The sequence below is a fragment of the Mustelus asterias genome, chromosome 33 (genome assembly GCF_964213995.1).
Source record: "Mustelus asterias chromosome 33, sMusAst1.hap1.1, whole genome shotgun sequence".
In the NCBI taxonomy this organism is placed as follows: domain Eukaryota; kingdom Metazoa; phylum Chordata; class Chondrichthyes; order Carcharhiniformes; family Triakidae; genus Mustelus; species Mustelus asterias.
In genome coordinates, this window is record NC_135833.1 from 742,931 (window position 1) to 762,051 (window position 19,121).

General features: G+C 49.3%; 1 protein-coding gene across 1 annotated transcript in view; it reads left to right on the forward strand.

Moving 5' to 3' along the window:
* LOC144481803 (ADP-ribose glycohydrolase MACROD1-like) overlaps positions 1-19,121 on the forward strand; it is a 1,226,842-nt gene that overhangs the window by 728,995 nt on the left and 478,726 nt on the right. Inside the window, exon 5 of the mRNA XM_078200949.1 lies at positions 14,481-14,597. Coding sequence (XP_078057075.1) covers positions 14,481-14,597 — 117 coding nt within the window. The remainder of the gene's footprint in view (positions 1-14,480; positions 14,598-19,121) is intronic.

A 19,121-nucleotide genomic window follows, 5' to 3' on the forward strand; every position in this document is an offset into this window, starting at 1 on the left:
CCCAGGACTATTCCCGTAATCCTGCATATTTATCCTTCTAATCCCCCTGACACTGGGGTCAATTTAGGACATGATTAGTATCCAGTGAAAACTATTGTTTCTTGCGCGCTATACAGACAAAGCATACCGTTCATAGAGAAGGAAAGGAGAGAGTGCAGAATGTAGTGTTACAGTCATAGCTAGGGTGTAGAGAAAGATCAACTTAATGCAAGGTAGGTCCATTCAAAAGTCTGATGGCAGCAGAGAAGAAGCTGTTCTTGAGTCGGTTGATACGTGACCTCAGACTTTTGTATCTTTTTCCCGACGGAAGAAGGTGGAAGAGAGAATGTCCGGGATGCGTGGGGTCCTTAATTATGCTGGTTGCTTTTCCCGGAGGCAGCGGGAAGTGTAGACAGAGTCAATGGATGGGAGGCTGGTTTGCGTGATGGATTGGGCTACATTCATAACCTTTTGTAGTTCCTTGCGGTCTTGGGCAGAGCAGGAGCCCCATACCAAGCTGTGATACAACCAGAAAGAATGCTTTCTATGGTGCATCTGTAAATGTTGGTGAGAGTCGTAGCGGACATGCCAAATTTCCTCAGTCTTCTGAGAAAGTAGAGGCGTTGGTGGGGCTTTCTTAACTATAGTGTCGGCATGGGGGGAAAAAGGACAGGTTGTTGATGATCTGGACACAGATTACCAACAGATAACCTGCATATCTCTGGACTGTGGGAGGAAACCGGAGCACCCGGAGGAAACCCACTCAGACACGGGGAGAATGTGCAGACTCCGCACAGACAGTGACCCACAACGGGAATCGAACCTGGGTCCCTGGCGCTGTGAGGCAGCAGTGTGCCGTCTGTGGCGCGCACCTGAGGCAGGTACAATTCTGTCTTTTGAAAAGCATTTAGACAGTGACATGGGTAAGATGGGTATAGAGGGATATGGGCCAAATGCGGGCAATTGGGACTAGCTTAGGGGTTAAAAAGTGGGCGGCATGGACAAGTTGGGCCGAAGGGCCTGTTTCCATGTTGCAAACCTCTATGACTCTCGCAGAACTGGGCAAAGTAAAAAGTAAAGTTTATTCATTAGTGTCACAAGTAAGGCTTACATTAACACTGCAATGAAGTTACTGTGAAATTCCCCTAGTCGCCACACTCTGGCGCCTGTTCGGGTCAATGCACCCTAACCCAGCACGCCTTTCGGACTGTGGGAGGAAACCGGAGCACCCGGAGGAAACCCACGCAGACACGGGGGGAGAACGTGCAGACTCCACACAGAACAGTGACCCAAGGCCGGGAATCGAACCCAGGTCCCTGGCGCTGTGAGGCAACATAGAAATCATAGAAACCCTACAGTGCAGAAGGAGGCCATTCGGCCCATCGAGTCTGCACCAACCCCAATCCCACCCAGGCCCTACCCCCACATATTTTACCCGCTAATCCCTCTAACCTACGCATCCCAGGACTGTAAGGGGCAATTTTTTTTAACCTAACCCGCACATCTTTGGACTGTGGGAGGAAACCGGAGCACCCGGAGGAAACCCACGCAGACACGAGGAGAATGTGCAAACTCCACACAGACAGTGACCCGAGCCGGGAATCGAACCCGGGACCCGGGAGCTGTGAAGCAGCAGTGCTAACCCACTGTGCCACCCTGCTGCCCACGATGCCAAATTGCAACGGGAGGGCCTTCCCATGTCGAATCGACATTTACAGCGAGGTCTGATGGGTTTAATTTCCATCGCTGGCCTACACTCTAAAATATACGGCAGGCAGGTTGAGCTTCCGGCAGCAATTTGCATTGTAGTCTTGGCACTGACTGTCATTCACACTCATAACTTCATCACTCACAAGATGCAGGTCAGACCACTTGTGGGAAATAAATCGTACCACATGGCTTTCAGCCATGGATACTCGGATTTCTACTAAAGGTTCCCAGGTACACCTCATTAGATGATGGTTATTGCCTTATTATGACAGTTTTCCTGGCACCATCTTGCGACCAGGTGTGTTCACTGATGAATGATCTTCTTCATCTAATGCGGTAACGAGGCCACTCGAAGAGAGTCAAACACGTTGCGAGATTCTATCCTCTTTACTTTTTAACAAAACCCAATTACGTCACGGCCTGGACTCCAAACCGGAGGCAGCGAGGTACACAGGTCCGTCATGATAAGACAAGGCCGTGGTGCCAATAACGTCACTCGCGCACGCTCCTTCCCGCTAAAGAGATCAGTGCACGCACTCCAATCCGTGCAGTGCAGGAGAAGGCCAATCGGCCCATCGAGTCTGCACCGACTCTCCGATCCTATCCCCTCTCCTACCCTGGCCTATCCCCGTAACCCCACATATTTAACCCGCTAATTCCCCTAACCTGCACATCTCGAGACACTGAAGAACAATTTAGCATGGACAATTCAGCTAAACCTGCACATCTTTGGACTCGAAAGGGCAATTTAGCATGGCCAATCCACCTAACCTGCACATCTTTGGACACTAAGGGGCAATTTAGCATGGCCAATCCACCTAACCCACGCATCTTTGGATAGTAAGGGGCAATTTAGCATGGCCAATCCACCTAACCTGCACACCTTTAGACACAAAGGGGCAATTTAGCATGGCCAATCCACCTAACCCACGCATCTTTGGATAGTAAGGGGCAATTTAGCATGGCCAATCCACCTAACCTGCACATCTCTGGACACTAAGGGGCAATTTAGCATGGCCAATCCACCTAACCTGCACATCTTTAGACACTGAGGGGCAATTTAGCATGGCCAATCCACCTAACCTGCACATCTTTAGACACAAAGGGGCAATTTAGCATGGCTAATCCACCTAACCCGCACATCTTTGGGAACTAAAAGGCAATTTAGCATGGCCAATCCACCTAACCTGCACATCTCTGGACACTAAGGTGCAATTTAGCATGGCCAATCCACCTAACCTGCACATCTTTGGACACTAAGGGGCAATGTAGCATGGCCAATCCACCTAACCTGCACATCTTTGGACACTAAAGGGCAATTAAGCATGGCCAATCCCCTAACCTGCACATCTTTGGACACTAAGGGGCAATTTAGCATGGCCAATCCACCTAACCTACACATCTCTGGACACTAAGGGGCAATTTAGCATGGCCAATCCACCTAACCCGCACATCTTTGGACACTAAAGGCAATTTAGCATAGCCGATCTAACCTAACCTGCACATCTTTGGACACTAAGGGGCAATTTAGCATGGCCAATCCACCTAACCTACACATCTCTGGACACTAAGGGGCAATTTAGCATGGCCAATCCACCTAACCTGCACATCTTTGGACACTAAAGGCAATTTAGCATAGCCGATCTAACCTAACCTGCACATCTTTGGACACTAAGGGGCAATTTAGCATGGCCAATCCACCTAACCCGCACATCTCTGGACACTAAGGAGCAATTTAGCATGGACAATCCACCTAACCTGCACATCTTTAGACACAAAGGGGCAATTTAACATGGCCAATCCACCTAACCTACACATCTCTGGACACTAAGGGGCAATTTAGCATGGCAAATCCACCTAACCCACGCATCTTTGGATAATAAGGGGCAATTTAGCATGGCCAATCCACCTAACCTGCACATCTCTGGACACTAAGGGGCAATTTAGCATGGCCAATCCACCTAACCCGCACATCTTTGGACACTGAGGGACAATTTAACATGGCCAATTCATCTAACCTGCACATTTTTGAACATTAAGGGACAATTTAGCATGGCCAATCCACCTAACCCGCACATCTTTGGACACTAAGGGACAATTTAGCATGGCCAACCCACCTAACCCGCACACCTTTGGAGAGTGGGAGGAAACCCACGCAGATTCAGGAAGAACGTGGTAAGTCCAGACAGACAATGTGAAAGTCTCTTGAGCAAGAAAGTTATATCTGAAGGAAATAACGTTGGTTGGCATGTCTGGTAAAGGGAGATGACTCATTGTATCCGTGTTTGCATTGTCCTCCTGTGCTCTGCACAGAGTGTTGTACTGGTAAGCTGACAATGTGTGAGCAAAGTGCTGTATTCTCAACGAGACCACGGGAGGATTCACTGAAAAGACTCATCAGTGGTTTGTGCTCAGTACATAGAGTCAACAAATGGCCCGAAAGGTGCTGATGAAATAGTTTCAGAGCCAATACGATGGCTGGACCTTCCTTTTCTAACTCCGACTATCCAGATGGGTAGCAGGGTGGCACAGCGGGTTAGCACTGCTGCCTCACAGCGCCAGGGACCCGGGTTCGATTCCCGGCTCGGGTCACTGTCTGTGCGGAGTCTGCACGTTCTCCCCCCCGTGTCTGCGTGGGTTTCCTCTGGGTGCTCCGGTTTCCTCCCACACTCTAAAGGACGTGCGGGTTAGGTGGATTGGCCATGCTAAATTGACCCTCGTGGCAGGGGGATTAGCTAGGGTAAATATGTGGGGTTACGGGAATGGGGACTGGGTGGGATTGTTGTCAGTACAGACGCGGTGGGCCGAATGGCCTCCTTCTGCACTGTAGGGATTCCAAACGTGCACCATACAATCACTTTTAAGAACTGTGGTCGGTGCAGACTCGATGGGCCGAATGGCCTCCTTCTGCACTGTAGGGATTCTATGATTCTATGATTCTATGAACTGGAACCTTTGCAACTGCAAGATGTGGGCACTGAATGGACTCAAGGATTAACTAATAAGAACAGGATTGTTTTCCCGGTGGCAATAGGCCATAAGTCTGAAACAACAGTTGACATAGCTCCCCAGTAGACTCAACAGCCTTCAGAACAGTCCTGCCAAGTACTTTGAGTCCTTAAACACTGGTGAGCAGGTATCCGCGTGTAGTGAACAATTACCTTTGTGGACGACACAAAGGTTGCTGGATTTGCGGATAGCGACGAACAAAGAACAAAGAACAGTACAGCACAGGAAACAGGCCCTTCGGCCCTCCAAGCCTGTGCCGCTCCTTGGTCCAACTAGACCAATCGTTTGTATCCCTCCATTCCCAGGCTGCTCATGTGACTATCCAGGTAAGTCTTAAACGATGTCAGCGTGCCTGCCTCCACCACCCTACTTGGCAGCGCATTCCAGGCCCCCACCACCCTCTGTGTAAAAAATGAGGACCATCAGAGGATACAGCAGGATATAGATCGGTTGGAGACTTGGGTGGAGAGATGGCAGATGGACTTTAATCCGGACAAATGTGAGGTAATGCATTTTGGAAGGTCTAATACAGAGAGGAAATATACAGTAAATGGCAGAACCCTTAAGGCAGGTGGAGAAGGTAGTCAAGAAGGCATACGGCATGCTTGCCTTCATCAGCCGGGCATTGAGTTTAAAAATAGGCAAGTCATGTTGCAGCTTTATAGAACCTTAGTTAGGCCGCACTTGGAATATAGTGTTCAATTCTGGTCGCCACACTGCCAGAAGGATGTGGAGGCTCTGGAGAGGGTACAGAAAAGATTTACCAGGATGTTGCCTGGTATGGAGGGCATTAGCTATGAGGAGAGTTTGGAGAAACTTGGTTTGTTCTCACTGGAACGACGGAGGTTGAGGGGGCGACCTGATAGAAGTCTACAAGATTATGAGGGGCATGGACAGAGTGGACAGTCAGAAGCTTTTTCCCCAGGGTGGAAGAGTCAATTACTAGGGGGCACAGGTTTAAGGTGCGAGGGGCAAGGTTTAAAGGAGATGTACGAGGCAGGTTTTTTACACAGAGGGTGGTGGGTGCCTGGAACTCGCTGCCGGGGGAGGTAGTGGAAGCAGATACGATAGTGAGTTTTAAGGGGCATCTGGACAAATACATGAATAGGATGGGAATGGAGGGATACGGTCCCCGGAAGGGGAGGGGGTTTTAGTTCAGTCGGGCAGCATGGTCGGTGCAGGCTTGGAGGGGCCGAAGGGCCTGTTCCTGTGCTGGAATTTTCTTTGTTCTTTGTACCTTTTATAATCTTCACTCTCAGTGCCCCCAACTGAGTGGTGCGACTGTGAGATTGGCACCGGGCCTTTAAAGAGGCTGCGGTTTGGGAGAATAATCCTGATGCAGTGTTAGTGCAGGAAACCTGAGGCCGTAAGCATTAATGATTATCTCTGTCCATTTAACACTCCCAAACCTGCCAGAAAACCGACAGTAACTCAGAGAAGAAGCCAGCTGCAGAATCACAGAATCCCCACAGAGCAGAAGGAGGCCATTTGGCCCATCGAGTCTGCACCGACCACAATCCCACCCAGGCCCCATTCCCGTAAACCCACATATTTACCCTGCCGATCCACCTGACACTGAGGGGCAATTTAGCATGGCCAATCCACCTAACCTGCACATCTTTGGACACTAAGGGGCAATTTAGCATGGCCAATCCACCTAACCTGCACATCTTTGGACACTAAGGGGCAATTTAGCATGGCCAATCCACCTAACCTGCACATCTTTGGACACTAAGGGGCAATTTAGCATGGCCAATCCACCTAACCTGCACATCTTTGGACACTAACGGGCAATTTAGCATGGCCAATCCAACTAACCCACACATTTTGGGCACTAAGGGGCAATTTAGCATGGCCAATCCAGCTATCCTGCACATCTTTGGACAATAAGGGGCAATTTACCATGGCCAATCCCCCTAACCCGCACATCGTTGGAGTGTGGGAGGAATCTGGAGCATCCGGAGGAAACCCACGCAGACATGGGGAGAACGTGCAGACTCCACACAGACAGTGACCCAAGCTGGGAATTGAACCCGGGTCCTTGGCGCTGTGAGGCAGCAGTGCTAACCACTGTGCCACCATGCCACCCAATTACTCCAGATCTGTCATCTTGTTGTCCACTCATGTAATGCAGCTTATTTGGTACGATCAGCTGAATGTTTAGCATAGACTCCAGTGTGAATTGAACTCACAACCCCTGATTTACAAAACCAGTGCTCTAACCCCTGAGCTATGGAACCAACTGCCCTGACAGACTGGTCAAAACGGAAGCCTGTGTGACACGCCACTCGCAAATAATTTCTCCCAACAATTCATTGCGAACCTTTTAGTATTGGACTTGTGGCGGAATAGATAAATCATAGAATCCTACAGTGCAGAAGAAGGCCATTCGGCCCATTGAGTCTGCACCGACCACAACCCTACCAAGGTTCTATCCCCATACATTTACCCTAGCTAATCCCTCTGGCACTAAGGGGCAATTTAACATGGCCAATCGACCTAACCCGCACATCTTTGGACACCAAGGGGCAATTTAGCATGGCCAATCCACCTAACCTGCACATCTTTGGACACTAAGGGGCAATTTAACACGGCCAATCCATCTAACCTGCACATCTTTGGACACTGAGGGGCAATTTAACACGGCCAATCCACCTCACCTGCACATCTTTGGACACTGAGGGGCAATTTAACACGGCCAATCCACCTAACCTGCACATCTTTGGACACTAAGGGGCAATTTAACATGACCAATCCACCTAACCTGCACATCTTTGGACACTAAGGGGCAATTTAACACGGCCAATCCACCTAAGCTGCACATCTTTGGACACTGAGGGGCAATTTAACACGGCCAATCCCCCTAACCTGCACATCTTTGGACACTAAGGGGCAATTTAACATGACCAATCCACCTAACCTACACATCTTTGGACACTAAGGGGCAATTTAACATGGTCAATCCATCTAACCTGCACATCTTTGGACACTAAGGGGCAATTTGACATGGCCAATCCACCTAACCTACACATCTTTGGACACTAAGGGGCAATTTATCATGGCCAATCCACCTGACCTGCACAGCTTTTGAGTGTGGGAGGAAACCGGAGCACCCGGAGGAAACCCACGCAGACACGGGGAGAACGTGCAGACTGAAAACAGACAGTGACCCAAACCGGGAATCGAACCCGGGTCCCTGGCGCTGCGGGGCAGCAGTGCTTGCCGCCCTGTCGCAGCTTAATAATTTTGGTCGATTAGAACAAAGACTTAAAAGCCGAAACTCTGACTACTGCGAGGAGCGCTTGTAAAACGGCAAGACTCATTAGCGCTGGAGAATTTTAGGAGCACTCAGGAGCTGCGAGGGTTCCTCAGCACCGCTCCAGATGTCAACCAGTTTTGCTTCATCGTCAGTTCTTGGAACTCGACACCGCTTCCACTAAACTGACAGAAGAGATCGGTCCTTTCGGAGAGTCTGTTTATACTCCAGAGTATCTCATTACTGGCAGGTCAGCATAGAGGGACAATTAAACCCCTTCCCATCATTATCTTAATTACACCAGCGCGCTAAACTGCTAATGAGACAGAAGACATGAGATGCAGCATCTAGCCCTGTCAAAGCACTGGCAGAGTTGTGGCACCGCTGATATTCGAGTTATCACCTTCTCCTTTGTTGGAATTATATTCTATTTTTCTCATTCTTACCCCTGCAGCGTAATGAACCCAGAGGAGTTACCTTGAAGGAGTCTGACAGCGCGAGAATGATAAATTAACCTCGGTAGAGGCAATAATGTTAACCCTCTAGGTTTACAACCGCATCTGCTGTTGATAATTGAGTTTCTTTTGTAACTGTCGGAATCATTAACTTTCTCAAATGAGTGTCACAACATTCATATCGAAATCCACAACCGACAAAATAGATTTGGGAAGAGTGGGATTTGCCAGAGTTGTTGGCCATCCTCGTACAACATCTTCGAAAGCGGTTCGGATTACATCCCCGGATTTGTGCAGAGGGTACTGGAGTGCACCCACTCCCTTCTAAATTGAGTTTTAACGTTTTTATTTATGAGTGTCACAAGTAGGCTTGATGCGACACGGTGGCACAGTGGGGTTGGCACTGCTGCCTCACAGCGCCAGGGACCCGGGTTCGATTCCCGGCCTCGGGTCACTGTCTGTGTGGAGTCTGCACATTCTCCCCGTGTCTGCGTGGGTTTCCTCCGGGTGCTCCGGTTTCCTCCCACAGTCCGAAAGATGTGCGGGTTAGGTGGATTGGCCATGCTAAATTGCCCCTTACAGTCCAAAGGTGTGCAGGTTAGGTGGATTGGCCATGCTAAATTGTCTCTCAGTGTCCAAAGATGTGTGGGTTAGGTGGATTGGCCATGCTAAATTGTCCCTTAGTGTCCAAAGATGTGTGGGTTAGGTGGATTGGCCATGCTAAGTTGTCCCTTAGTGTCCAAAGATGTGCTGGTTAGGTGGATTGGCTATGCTAAATTGCCCCTTAGTGTCCAAAGATGTGCAGGTTAGGTGGATTGGCCATGCTACATTGTCCCTTAGTGTCCAAAGATGTGCAGGTTAGGTGGATTGACCATGCTAAATTGCCCCTTAGTGTCCAAAGATGTGCTGGTTAGGTGGATTGTCCATGCTAAATTGCCCCTTAGTGTCCAAAGATGTGCAGGTTACGTGGATTGGCCATGCTAAATTGCCCCTTAGTGTCCAAAGATGTGTGGGTTAGGTGGATTGGCCATGCTAAATTGCCCCTTAGTGTCCAAAGATGTGCAGGTTAGGTGGATTGGCCATGCTAAATTGTCCCTTAGTGTCCAAAGATATGCTGGTTAGGTGGATTGGCCATGCTAAATTGTCCCTTAGTGTCCAAAGATATGCTGGTTAGGTGGATTGGCCGTGCTAAATTGCCCCTTAGTGTCCAAAGATGCGTGGGTTAGGTGGATTGGCCATGCTAAATTGCCCCTTAGTGTCCAAAGATGCGTGGGTTAGGTGGATTGGCCATGCTAAATTGCCCCTTAGTGTCCAAAGATGTGTGGGTTAGGTGGATTGTCCATGCTAAATTGCCCCTTAGTGTCACGGGGACTAGCCATGGGGTCATGAGGGAAGGGCCTGGGTGGGATTGTGGTCGGTGCAGACTTGATGGGCCGAGTGGCCTCCTTCTGCACTGTAGGGATTTCATGATGAGAATCAATGAAGTTACTGTGAAAATCCCTCGTCGCCCACACTCCGGCGCCTGTTCGAGTTACACTGAGGGAGAATTTAGCACCCTAACCAGCACGTCTTTCGGACTGTGGGAGGAAACCGGAGCACCCGGAGGAAACCCACGCAGACACGGGGAGAACGTGAGGACTCCGCACAGACAGGGTCTGGATCGGCACATGAACAGGCGGGGTATAGAGGGACACAAGTGGTTGGTGTAGGTAGGACAAGGTGATTGGCGCAGGCTTGGTGGGCCGTGCTGTCCTGTCCTTTGTTCTTTTGTTCTTGACGGTGACCCGAGCCGGGAATCGAACCCGGGTCCCTGGCGCTGTGAGGCAGCAGCGCTAACCCGCTGTGCCACCGTGCCGCCCATACGTGGTGATCTACGTGTGAAACCAGGAGCCTCCTGGTTTGATTTCTCGTCTGTGCTGGGTTGGCCAATCTCGGTTGGGGTACCGGAGTGGTCTTTGCAGTCACGAGCTAGTGGGTGAAAGGAATTAACACCAGAATAGAAAATGCTGGAAAATCTCGGCAGGTCTGGGCAGCATCTGTGAGGAGAGAAAAGAGCTGACGTTTCGAGTCCGGATGACCCCTTTGTCAAAGGCATGGAAAGTGGGAGATATTTATACTGCAGGGGGAGGGAATGAAAGATGAGTCATAGCCACGGCAACCAGGGGAAAGGCTGCTAATGGCAGCCCGTAGAGAGAATAGAAGGTGTGAATGGGCAAACGGCAGAGAAGCTGAAATCAGAGCGTAAACTGTGACAGATGAAGATGTGGGGGGAGAGGGGGGGAGATGAGTGGGAGAGAACAAAGAACAAAGAGAACAAAGAACAGTACAGCACAGGAAACAGGCCCTTCGGCCCTCCAAGCCTGTGCCGCTCCTTGGTCCAACTAGACCAATCGTTTGTATCCCTCCATTCCCAGGCTGCTCATGTGACTATCCAGGTAAGTCTTAAACGATGTCAGCGTGCCTGCCTCCACCACCCTACTTGGCAGCGCATTCCAGGCCCCCACCACCCTCTGTGTAAAAAACGTCCCTCTGATGTCTGAGTTATACTTCGCCCCTCTCACCTTGAGCCCGTGACCCCTCGTGATCGTCACCTCCGACCTGGGAAAAAGCTTCCCACTGTTCACCCTATCTATCCCCTTCATAATCTTGTACACCTCTATTAGATCTCCCCTCATTCTCCGTCTTTCCAAGGAGAACAACCCCAGTTTACCCAATCTCTCCTCATAGCTAAGACCCAGAGAGAAGTAAAACTGAGAGAAAGGGGAAGCAAAGGTGGAGAAAAGGTAAGCAAAGAGGGGATAAAACAGGGGGAAAGAGTGACGGAGGGGAAGAAAAATGAAGAAAGGCAGGAAAGAAATAAAAGGTAGAGAAGAGTTAAAAATTGAATTAAAGGAAAACAAAGGGGGTGGGGTAGAGCAAATCATCTGGAGTTGTTGAATTCGATGTTGAGACCAGAAGGCTGTAAAGTGTCCAGGTGGAAGATGAGATGCTGTTCCTCCAGTTTCCATCGAGCTTCACTGGAACATTGCAGCAGGCCAAGGACAGACTAGGGGGGCATAGCCTCAAAATAAGGGGGCGCTGATTTAGGACTGAGTTGAGGAGGAACTTCTTCACACAAAGGGTTGTGAATCTGTGGAATTCCCTGCCCAGTGAAGCAGTTGAGGCTACCTCATTGAATGTTTTTTAAGGCGAGGATAGATAGATTTTTGAACAGTAAAGGAATTAAGGGTCATGGTGAGCGGGCGGGTAAGTGGAGCTGAGTCCACGAAAAGATCAGCCATGATCTTATTGAATGGCGGAGCAGGCTCGAGGGGGCCAGATGGCCTACTCCTGCTCCTAGTTCTTATGTTCTTTTGTGGACATGGGAGCAGGATCGTGTGTTAAAACGGCAAGCAACTGGAAGGTCAGATTGCGCACAGACCAGAGGTGCTCAGCAAAGTGATCGCCCAGTCTACGCTTGGTCTCTCCGCTGTAGAGGAGACCACACAATGGTTCACCCGATCCTACAGAAACGTGTACCTGGGCAGCTGTGCGGTTAGGATGTGTCTGCGGCCTGACTCGAACGACAGTTGAAATTAGGTAGTTTGCTAATGTGCTTGAAGAAAGGCAACTTAGTTGAAGTCCAGCCATCTTCGTGTCATCCGCAAACTTGCTGATAACACCAGTTACACCTTCTTCCAAATCATTTATATGTATCACATGTGACAATAATAAATCAAAATCCAAGCTGAAACAAGCAGTGTCACACTGAGTGGAGTGTTGAACTTTCAGAGATGCCGCCTGGTATTTTACGACGGGCAAGGCTCGTAAAATCCCACCCGAGGCCAACGGGGAAATTCCGCTCCGTGAGCCGCGCCCGCCCCGGTCAAATTCCGGCTGCCATCTTTCAGACGAGACAGTGAAAGCAAAGCTCCTTCCATCCACTGGGGGAGGGCGTCAGATGTCCCACATCAAGGCAATTCCGGCTGGCATCCTGACCGGTACAGAGAGAGTAGGAGCATTAAGGCATTATCGCTCAAACAACAACATAATCCCAGTCCTGCTTGCTTGTCCAGCAAATTCTGTACCGGCTGTCGTGTCTGCTACATTGCAACAGCGATTACCCTTCAAAAAGTACCTTGTTGGCTGTAAATAACACTGGGCTGGCCGGCAGTCATTAGGAGGAGATGTATAGGTGCCTGTCTGTGCCTTTCTCCGAAAGAAAACTGACTTGTGTAAAATTTCTGTCATTGTGACAGCAGGCGCTCCCAGTCAGCACTCACATTGCTACAGTGCGTTGACATGTCTTCAGGTCCCCCCCCCCCGCCCCCCCGGAGGGTCTCACATACAATGAAGTTACATCAAAGGCAGGCATTCACGAGCCAAGGTTGGACACAGACAGAAATCGAGAAATACGAGGTGAAATAAGCCTTTAGTTTTGGATGATGATGTGTGAGTGAACATTGTTGGCCTGGACAAAGGAATCAGAGAATCCCGACAGTGCAGAAGGTGGCCATTCAGCCCTTCGCGTCTGCACCGACCACAATCCCACCTATCCCCATGACCCCATGCATTTACCCGACTAGTCCCCCTCACACTAAGCAGCAATTTAGCATGGACAATCCACCTAACCCGCACATCTTTGGACACTAAGGGGCAATTTAGCATGGCCAATCCACCTAACCTGCACATCTTTGGGACAGTCAGGGGTAATTTAGCATGGCCAATCCACCTAACCTGCACATCTTTGGACACTAAGGGGCAATTTAGCATGGCCAATCCACCTAACCTGCACATCTTTGGGACAGTCAGGGGTAATTTAGCATGGCCAATCCACCTAACCCGCACATCCTTGGGACGGTGAGGGGCAATTTAGCATGGCCAATCCACCTAGCCTGCACATCTTTGGACACTAAGAGGCAATTCAGCATGGCCAATCCACCTAACCTGCACATCTTTGGACACTAAGGGGCAATTTAGCATGGCCAATCCACCTAACCTGCACATCTTTGGACACTAAGGGGCAATTTAGCATGGCCAATCCACCTAACCTGCACATCTTTGGGACAGTCAGGGGTAATTTAGCATGGCCAATCCACCTAACCTGCACATCTTTGGACACTAAGGGGTAATTTAGCATGGCCAATCCACCTAACCTGCACATCTTTGGACACTAAGGGGCAATTCAGCATGGCCAATCCACCTAACCTGCACATCTTTGGACACTAAGGGGCAATTTAGCATGGCCAATCCACCTAACCTGCACATCTTTGGGACAGTCAGGGGTAATTTAGCATGGCCAATCCACCTAACCCGCACATCCTTGGGACGGTGAGGGGCAATTTAGCATGGCCAATCCATCTAACCTGCACATCTTTGGACACTAAGGGGCAATTTAGCATGGCCAATCCACCTAACCTGCACATCTTTGGGACAGTCAGGGGTAATTTAGCATGGCCAATCCACCTAACCTGCACATCTTTGGGACAGTCAGGGGTAATTTAGCATGGCCAATCCACCTAACCCGCACATCCTTGGGACGGTGAGGGGCAATTTAGCATGGCCAATCCATCTAACCTGCACATCTTTGGACACTAAGGGTCAATTTAGCATGGCCAATCCACCTAACCCGCACATCCTTGGGACGGTGAGGGCAATTTAGCATGGCCAATCCATCTAACCTGCACATCTTTGGACACTAAGGGGCAATTTAGCATGGCCAATCCACCTAACCTGCACATCTTTGGGACAGTCAGGGGTAAGTTAGCATGGCCAATCCACCTAACCCGCACATCCTTGGGACGGTGAGGGGCAATTTAGCATGGCCAATCCACCTAACTTGCACATCTTTGGCGTGTGGGAGGAAACCGGAGCACCCGGAGGAAACCCACGCAGATACGGTGCAGGGAGAACGTGCTAACTCCCACACAGACAGTGACCCGAGGCCAGGAATGAAGGTTTGAAGGGGACGGCTCCTTTGAGCAAATTTCATTGTAATGTTGACTGTCGGATCGCGTCCTCGCGGAGGTGACCACCCCAAAGACACGAGAAATGGCGCAGTGTTTGAGTAACGTTGTTGTATTTTTCCACAGTGGATGGGGCTATCCACGCAGCGGCTGGACCCTTGCTGCAGAAGGAGTGCAGTACGCTGGGATGTTGCGACACTGGAGATGCGAAAATGACCAGTGGATACTGTCTACCTGCAAAGTGTGAGTAATGAAAACATTTCCTTTTGCTGTTCACTGTAAAGCAGGCTGTTCCGTCTGCCTCACGGAGATCCCTTCCCCATCAAGGACCGCGGTCACACTTTGTGTTTAGTTTCAACTCCCAAGACCTTGCCCTGATGATGGTTGAAACGTCCTTTGGTGCAAATTTAAAAGATTATTTGCAGATAAACGCAACATGCAATCCTGTATGACACTGAGACTGTTTTATGTTGTGATGTGGAGGTGCCGGTGTTGGACTGGGGTGGGGCACAGTAAGAAGTCTCACAACCACCAGGTTAAAGTCCAACAGGTTTATTTGCTATCACGAGCTTTCGGAGCGCTGCCCCTTCACCAGGCGAGTGGAGAGGTGGGTTTCGCACTTGGAATATAGTGTTCAATTCCGGTCGCCACGCTACCAGAAGGATGTGGGGGCTTTGGAGAGGGTACAGAAAAGATTTACCAGGATGTTGCCTGGTATGGAGGGCATTAGCTATGAGGAGAGGTTGGAGAAACTTGGTTTGTTCTCACTGGAACGACGGAGGTTGAGGGGCGACCTGATAGAAGTCTACAAGATTATGAGGGGCATGGACAGAGTGGATAGTCAGAAGCTTTTTCCCAGGGTGGAAGAGTCAATTACTAGGGGGGCACAGGTTTAAGGTGCGAGGGGCAAGGTTTAAAGGAGATGTATGAGGCAAGATTTTTACACAGAGGGTGGTGGGTGCCTGGAACTCGGGAGGTAGTGGAAGCAGATACGGTAGTGACTTTTAAGGGGTGTCTTGACAAATACATGAATAGGATGGGAATAGAGGGATATGGTCCCCGGAAGGGTAGGGGGCTTTTGTTCAGTCGGGCAGCATGGTCGGTGCAGGCTAGGAGGGCCGAAGGGCCTGTTCCTGTGCTGTAATTTTCTTTGTTCTTTGTTCAAACACGGCATATATAGACAGAGACACAATTGCAAGATAATGGTTGGAATGTGAGCCTTTACAGGTAATCAAGTCTTTACAGGTACAGACAGTGCGAGTGGAGAGAGGGATAATCTCAGGTTAAAGAGGTGTGAATCGTCTCAAGCCAGGACAGTTAGTAGAATTTTGCAAGCCCAGGCCAAATGGTGGGGACCCATTACCTTGCAATTGTGTCTCTGTCTATATATGCCGTGTTTGTGAAACCTACCTCTCCACTCACCTGATGAAGGAGCAGCGCTCCGAAAGCTCGTGATTCCAAATAAACCTGTTGGACTTTAACCTGGTGTTGTGAGACTTCTTACTGTTTTCTGTCAGTGAGCATTGTTGAGAGGGTCCCCAAAGGGGTCCTGGAGGTGAACTGTTTTTGTGATCTTTCACGTTGCATTTGGAAAGAGTTTCTGGAACCTTCTCCGAGTTAGAATCAATATATTGCAGATGGAGGCCATTCAGCCCATCGAGTCTGCACCGACAACTACCCCACCCAGTCTCTATCCCCATAACCCCATGTATTTACCCTAGCTAGTCCCCCTGACACATAAAGGGCAATTTAGCATGGCCAATCCAGCTAACCCACACATCTTTGGATACTAAGAGGCAATTGGATTGGATTGGCCATGCTAAATTGCCCCTTAGTGTCCAAAGATGTGCGGGTTAGGTGGATTGGCCAAGCTAAATTGACTATTAGTGTTCAAAGATGTGTGGGTTAGGGGGACTGGCCATGCTAAATTGCCCTGTAGTGTCCAAAGATGTACAGGTAAGGTGGATCAGCCATGCTAAATTGTCTCTTAGTGTCCAAAGTTGTGGAGGTTAGGTGGATTGGCCATGCTAAATTGTGCCTTAGAGTTCAAAGATGTGCAGGTTAGGTGGATTGGCCATGCTAAATTGTGCCTTAGTGTTCAAAGATGTGCAGGTTAGGTGGATTGGCCATGCTAAATTGCCCCTTAGTGTCCAACGATGTGCAGGTTAGTTGGATTGGCCATGCTAAATTGCCCCTTAGTGTCCAACGATGTGCAGGTTAGTTGGATTGGCCATGCTAAATTGCCCCTTAGTGTCCAAAGATGTGCAGGTTAGTTGGATTGGCCATGCGAAAGTGCCTCTTAGTGTCCAAAGATGTGCAGGTGAGGTGGATTGGCCATGGTAATTGTGTGGCGTTCTGGGGATGGGGCGGGGGAGAGGGCCTGGATAAGATACTCTGTCGGACAGTCGGTGCTGACTGGATGGGCCAAATGGCCCCCTTCTGCATGTGTGGATTCTATGGTTCTATCCAGGGCAGATTGTGATAATTCTGATGAATGGGCGTATGCTGTTCTCATGCCCATTGGCTTGTGTTCAACTGTTGTGGATTCCTCTTGGTTATACCTGTAGTTTTGTGTATTATCCTGTTTGGAAAAAGATGGCCTGATATTATCCATCGTATCTTGCAATGCATTTTAAGTTATTTTCCAGGATTTTGTCATCCGAATATAATGATTGTCACCGATGCATCGGGTAGTTTTCCGACTATTTTTCACCGTTTACATGTTTGGCTTTCTTGCTTGTCTCCTTAAGACTTATTTTTGAAAAGTGATGGTCGAAATACACCACCTGATGCATGTGGATAAGATAATGGGAGAGGTTTTGAGTATCGTACATTTTGTCTGAGACTTCCTACGTTACAATTGCCTCGTGCTCAACAGGAGAAGCGTGTTTATCCAAGTGTTCCATTTGCTCTTTTGTAGCCGCGTAACCTTCCCAACCTGTCAGTGCAGAAGGTATTTAGCCTCTACGATGTCTGCGGTGTGCGAGGTACTCGGCCAACCTGTGTGTTTAAGATCCTAACTAAAGCAATGTTGACTTTTGCTTCACAAATCTGATCATCCAACTCAATAGCTTGATAAGTTCATAAGATATAGGAACAGAATTAGGCCATTCGGCCCATCGAGTCCACTCCGCCATTCGGTCATGGCTGAAACGCTCCTCATCCCCATTTTCCTCCCTTCTCCCCGTAACCCTTCAACCCATTCCCAATTAAAAATCTGTCTAACTCTTCCTTAAATTTACTCACTGTCCCAGCACCCACCGCACTTTGGGGCAGCGAATTCCACAGATTCACAACCCCTTTGGGGGAAGTAGTTCCTCCTCCAACTCTTAAATTTGCTACCCCTTATCCTAAGACTGTGACCTCTAGTCCTAGAATGTTCCACAAGGGGAAGCATCCGCTCCACGTCGACTTTATCCAGACCTTTTATCATCTTGTAAACCTCAATCTGATCTCCCCTCATTCTTCTAAATTCCAGAGAGTGTAGGCCTAAACTGTTCAATCCGATCTCACCTCCACCCCCCCACGTCCCCCATATGCTCTTATCCCTCTTCACTCCAAGAGAGATGTCGAACTCTTTCGAGAAAACATACAATGGGTGGGATTTTACGGCCTTGTTGGTTCCGAAAACGTAAAATCCTGCCTGAGATCAATGGACCTTTCCATGGTCGGCCCCTTGCCTGCTGTGATTCCCGCGGTGGGTGGGATGGTAAAATTCTGGTCAATGTTTTAGCCTCAACTACCTTCTGTGGTTGTGACTTCCACAGATTCACCACCCTCTGGATGAAGGAACTTCTCCTCATCTCAGCCCTGGAATGTTCACCCCGGATTAGGTCTCTGACCCCTGGTTATAGAACATAGAACATAGAACAGTACAGCACAGAACAGGCCCTTCGGCCCACGATGTTGTGCCGAGCTTTATCTGAAACCAAGATCAAGCTATCCCACTCCCTATCATCCTGGTGTGCTCCATGTGCCTATCCAATAACCGCTTAAATGTTTCTAAAGTGTCTGACTCCACTATCACTGCAGGCAGTCCATTCCACACCCCAACCACTCTCTGCGTAAAGAACCTACCTCTGATATCCGTCCTGTATCTCCCACCACGAACCCTATAGTTATGCCCCCTTGTAATAGCTCCATCCACCCGAGGAAATAGTCTTTGAACGTTCACTCTATCTATCCCCTTCATCATTTTATACACCTCTATCAAGTCTCCCCTCAGCCGCCTCCGCTCCAGAGAGAATAGCCCTAGCTCCCTCAACCTTTCCTCATATGACCTACCCTCCAAACCAGGCAGCATCCTGGTAAATCTCCTCTGCACTCCTTCCAGCGCTTCCACATCCTTCCTATAGTGAGGTGACCAGAACTGCACACAATATTCCAAATGTGGTCTCACCAAGGTCCTGTACAGTTGCAGCATAACCCCACGGCTCTTAAACTCCAACCCCCTGTTAATAAAGGCTAACACACTACAGGCCTTCTTCACAGCTCTATCCACTTGAGTGGCAACCTTTAGAGATCTGTGGATATGGACCCCAAGATCTCTCTGTTCCTCCACAGTCTTCAGAACCCTACCTTTGACCCTGTAATCCACATTTAAATTTGTCCTACCAAAATGAATCACCTCACATTTATCAGGGTTAAACTCCATTTGCCATTTTTCAGCCCAGCTTTGCATCCTATCTATGTCTCTTTGCAGCCTACAACAGCCCTCCACCTCATCCACTACTCCACCAATCTTGGTGTCATCAGCAAATTTACTGA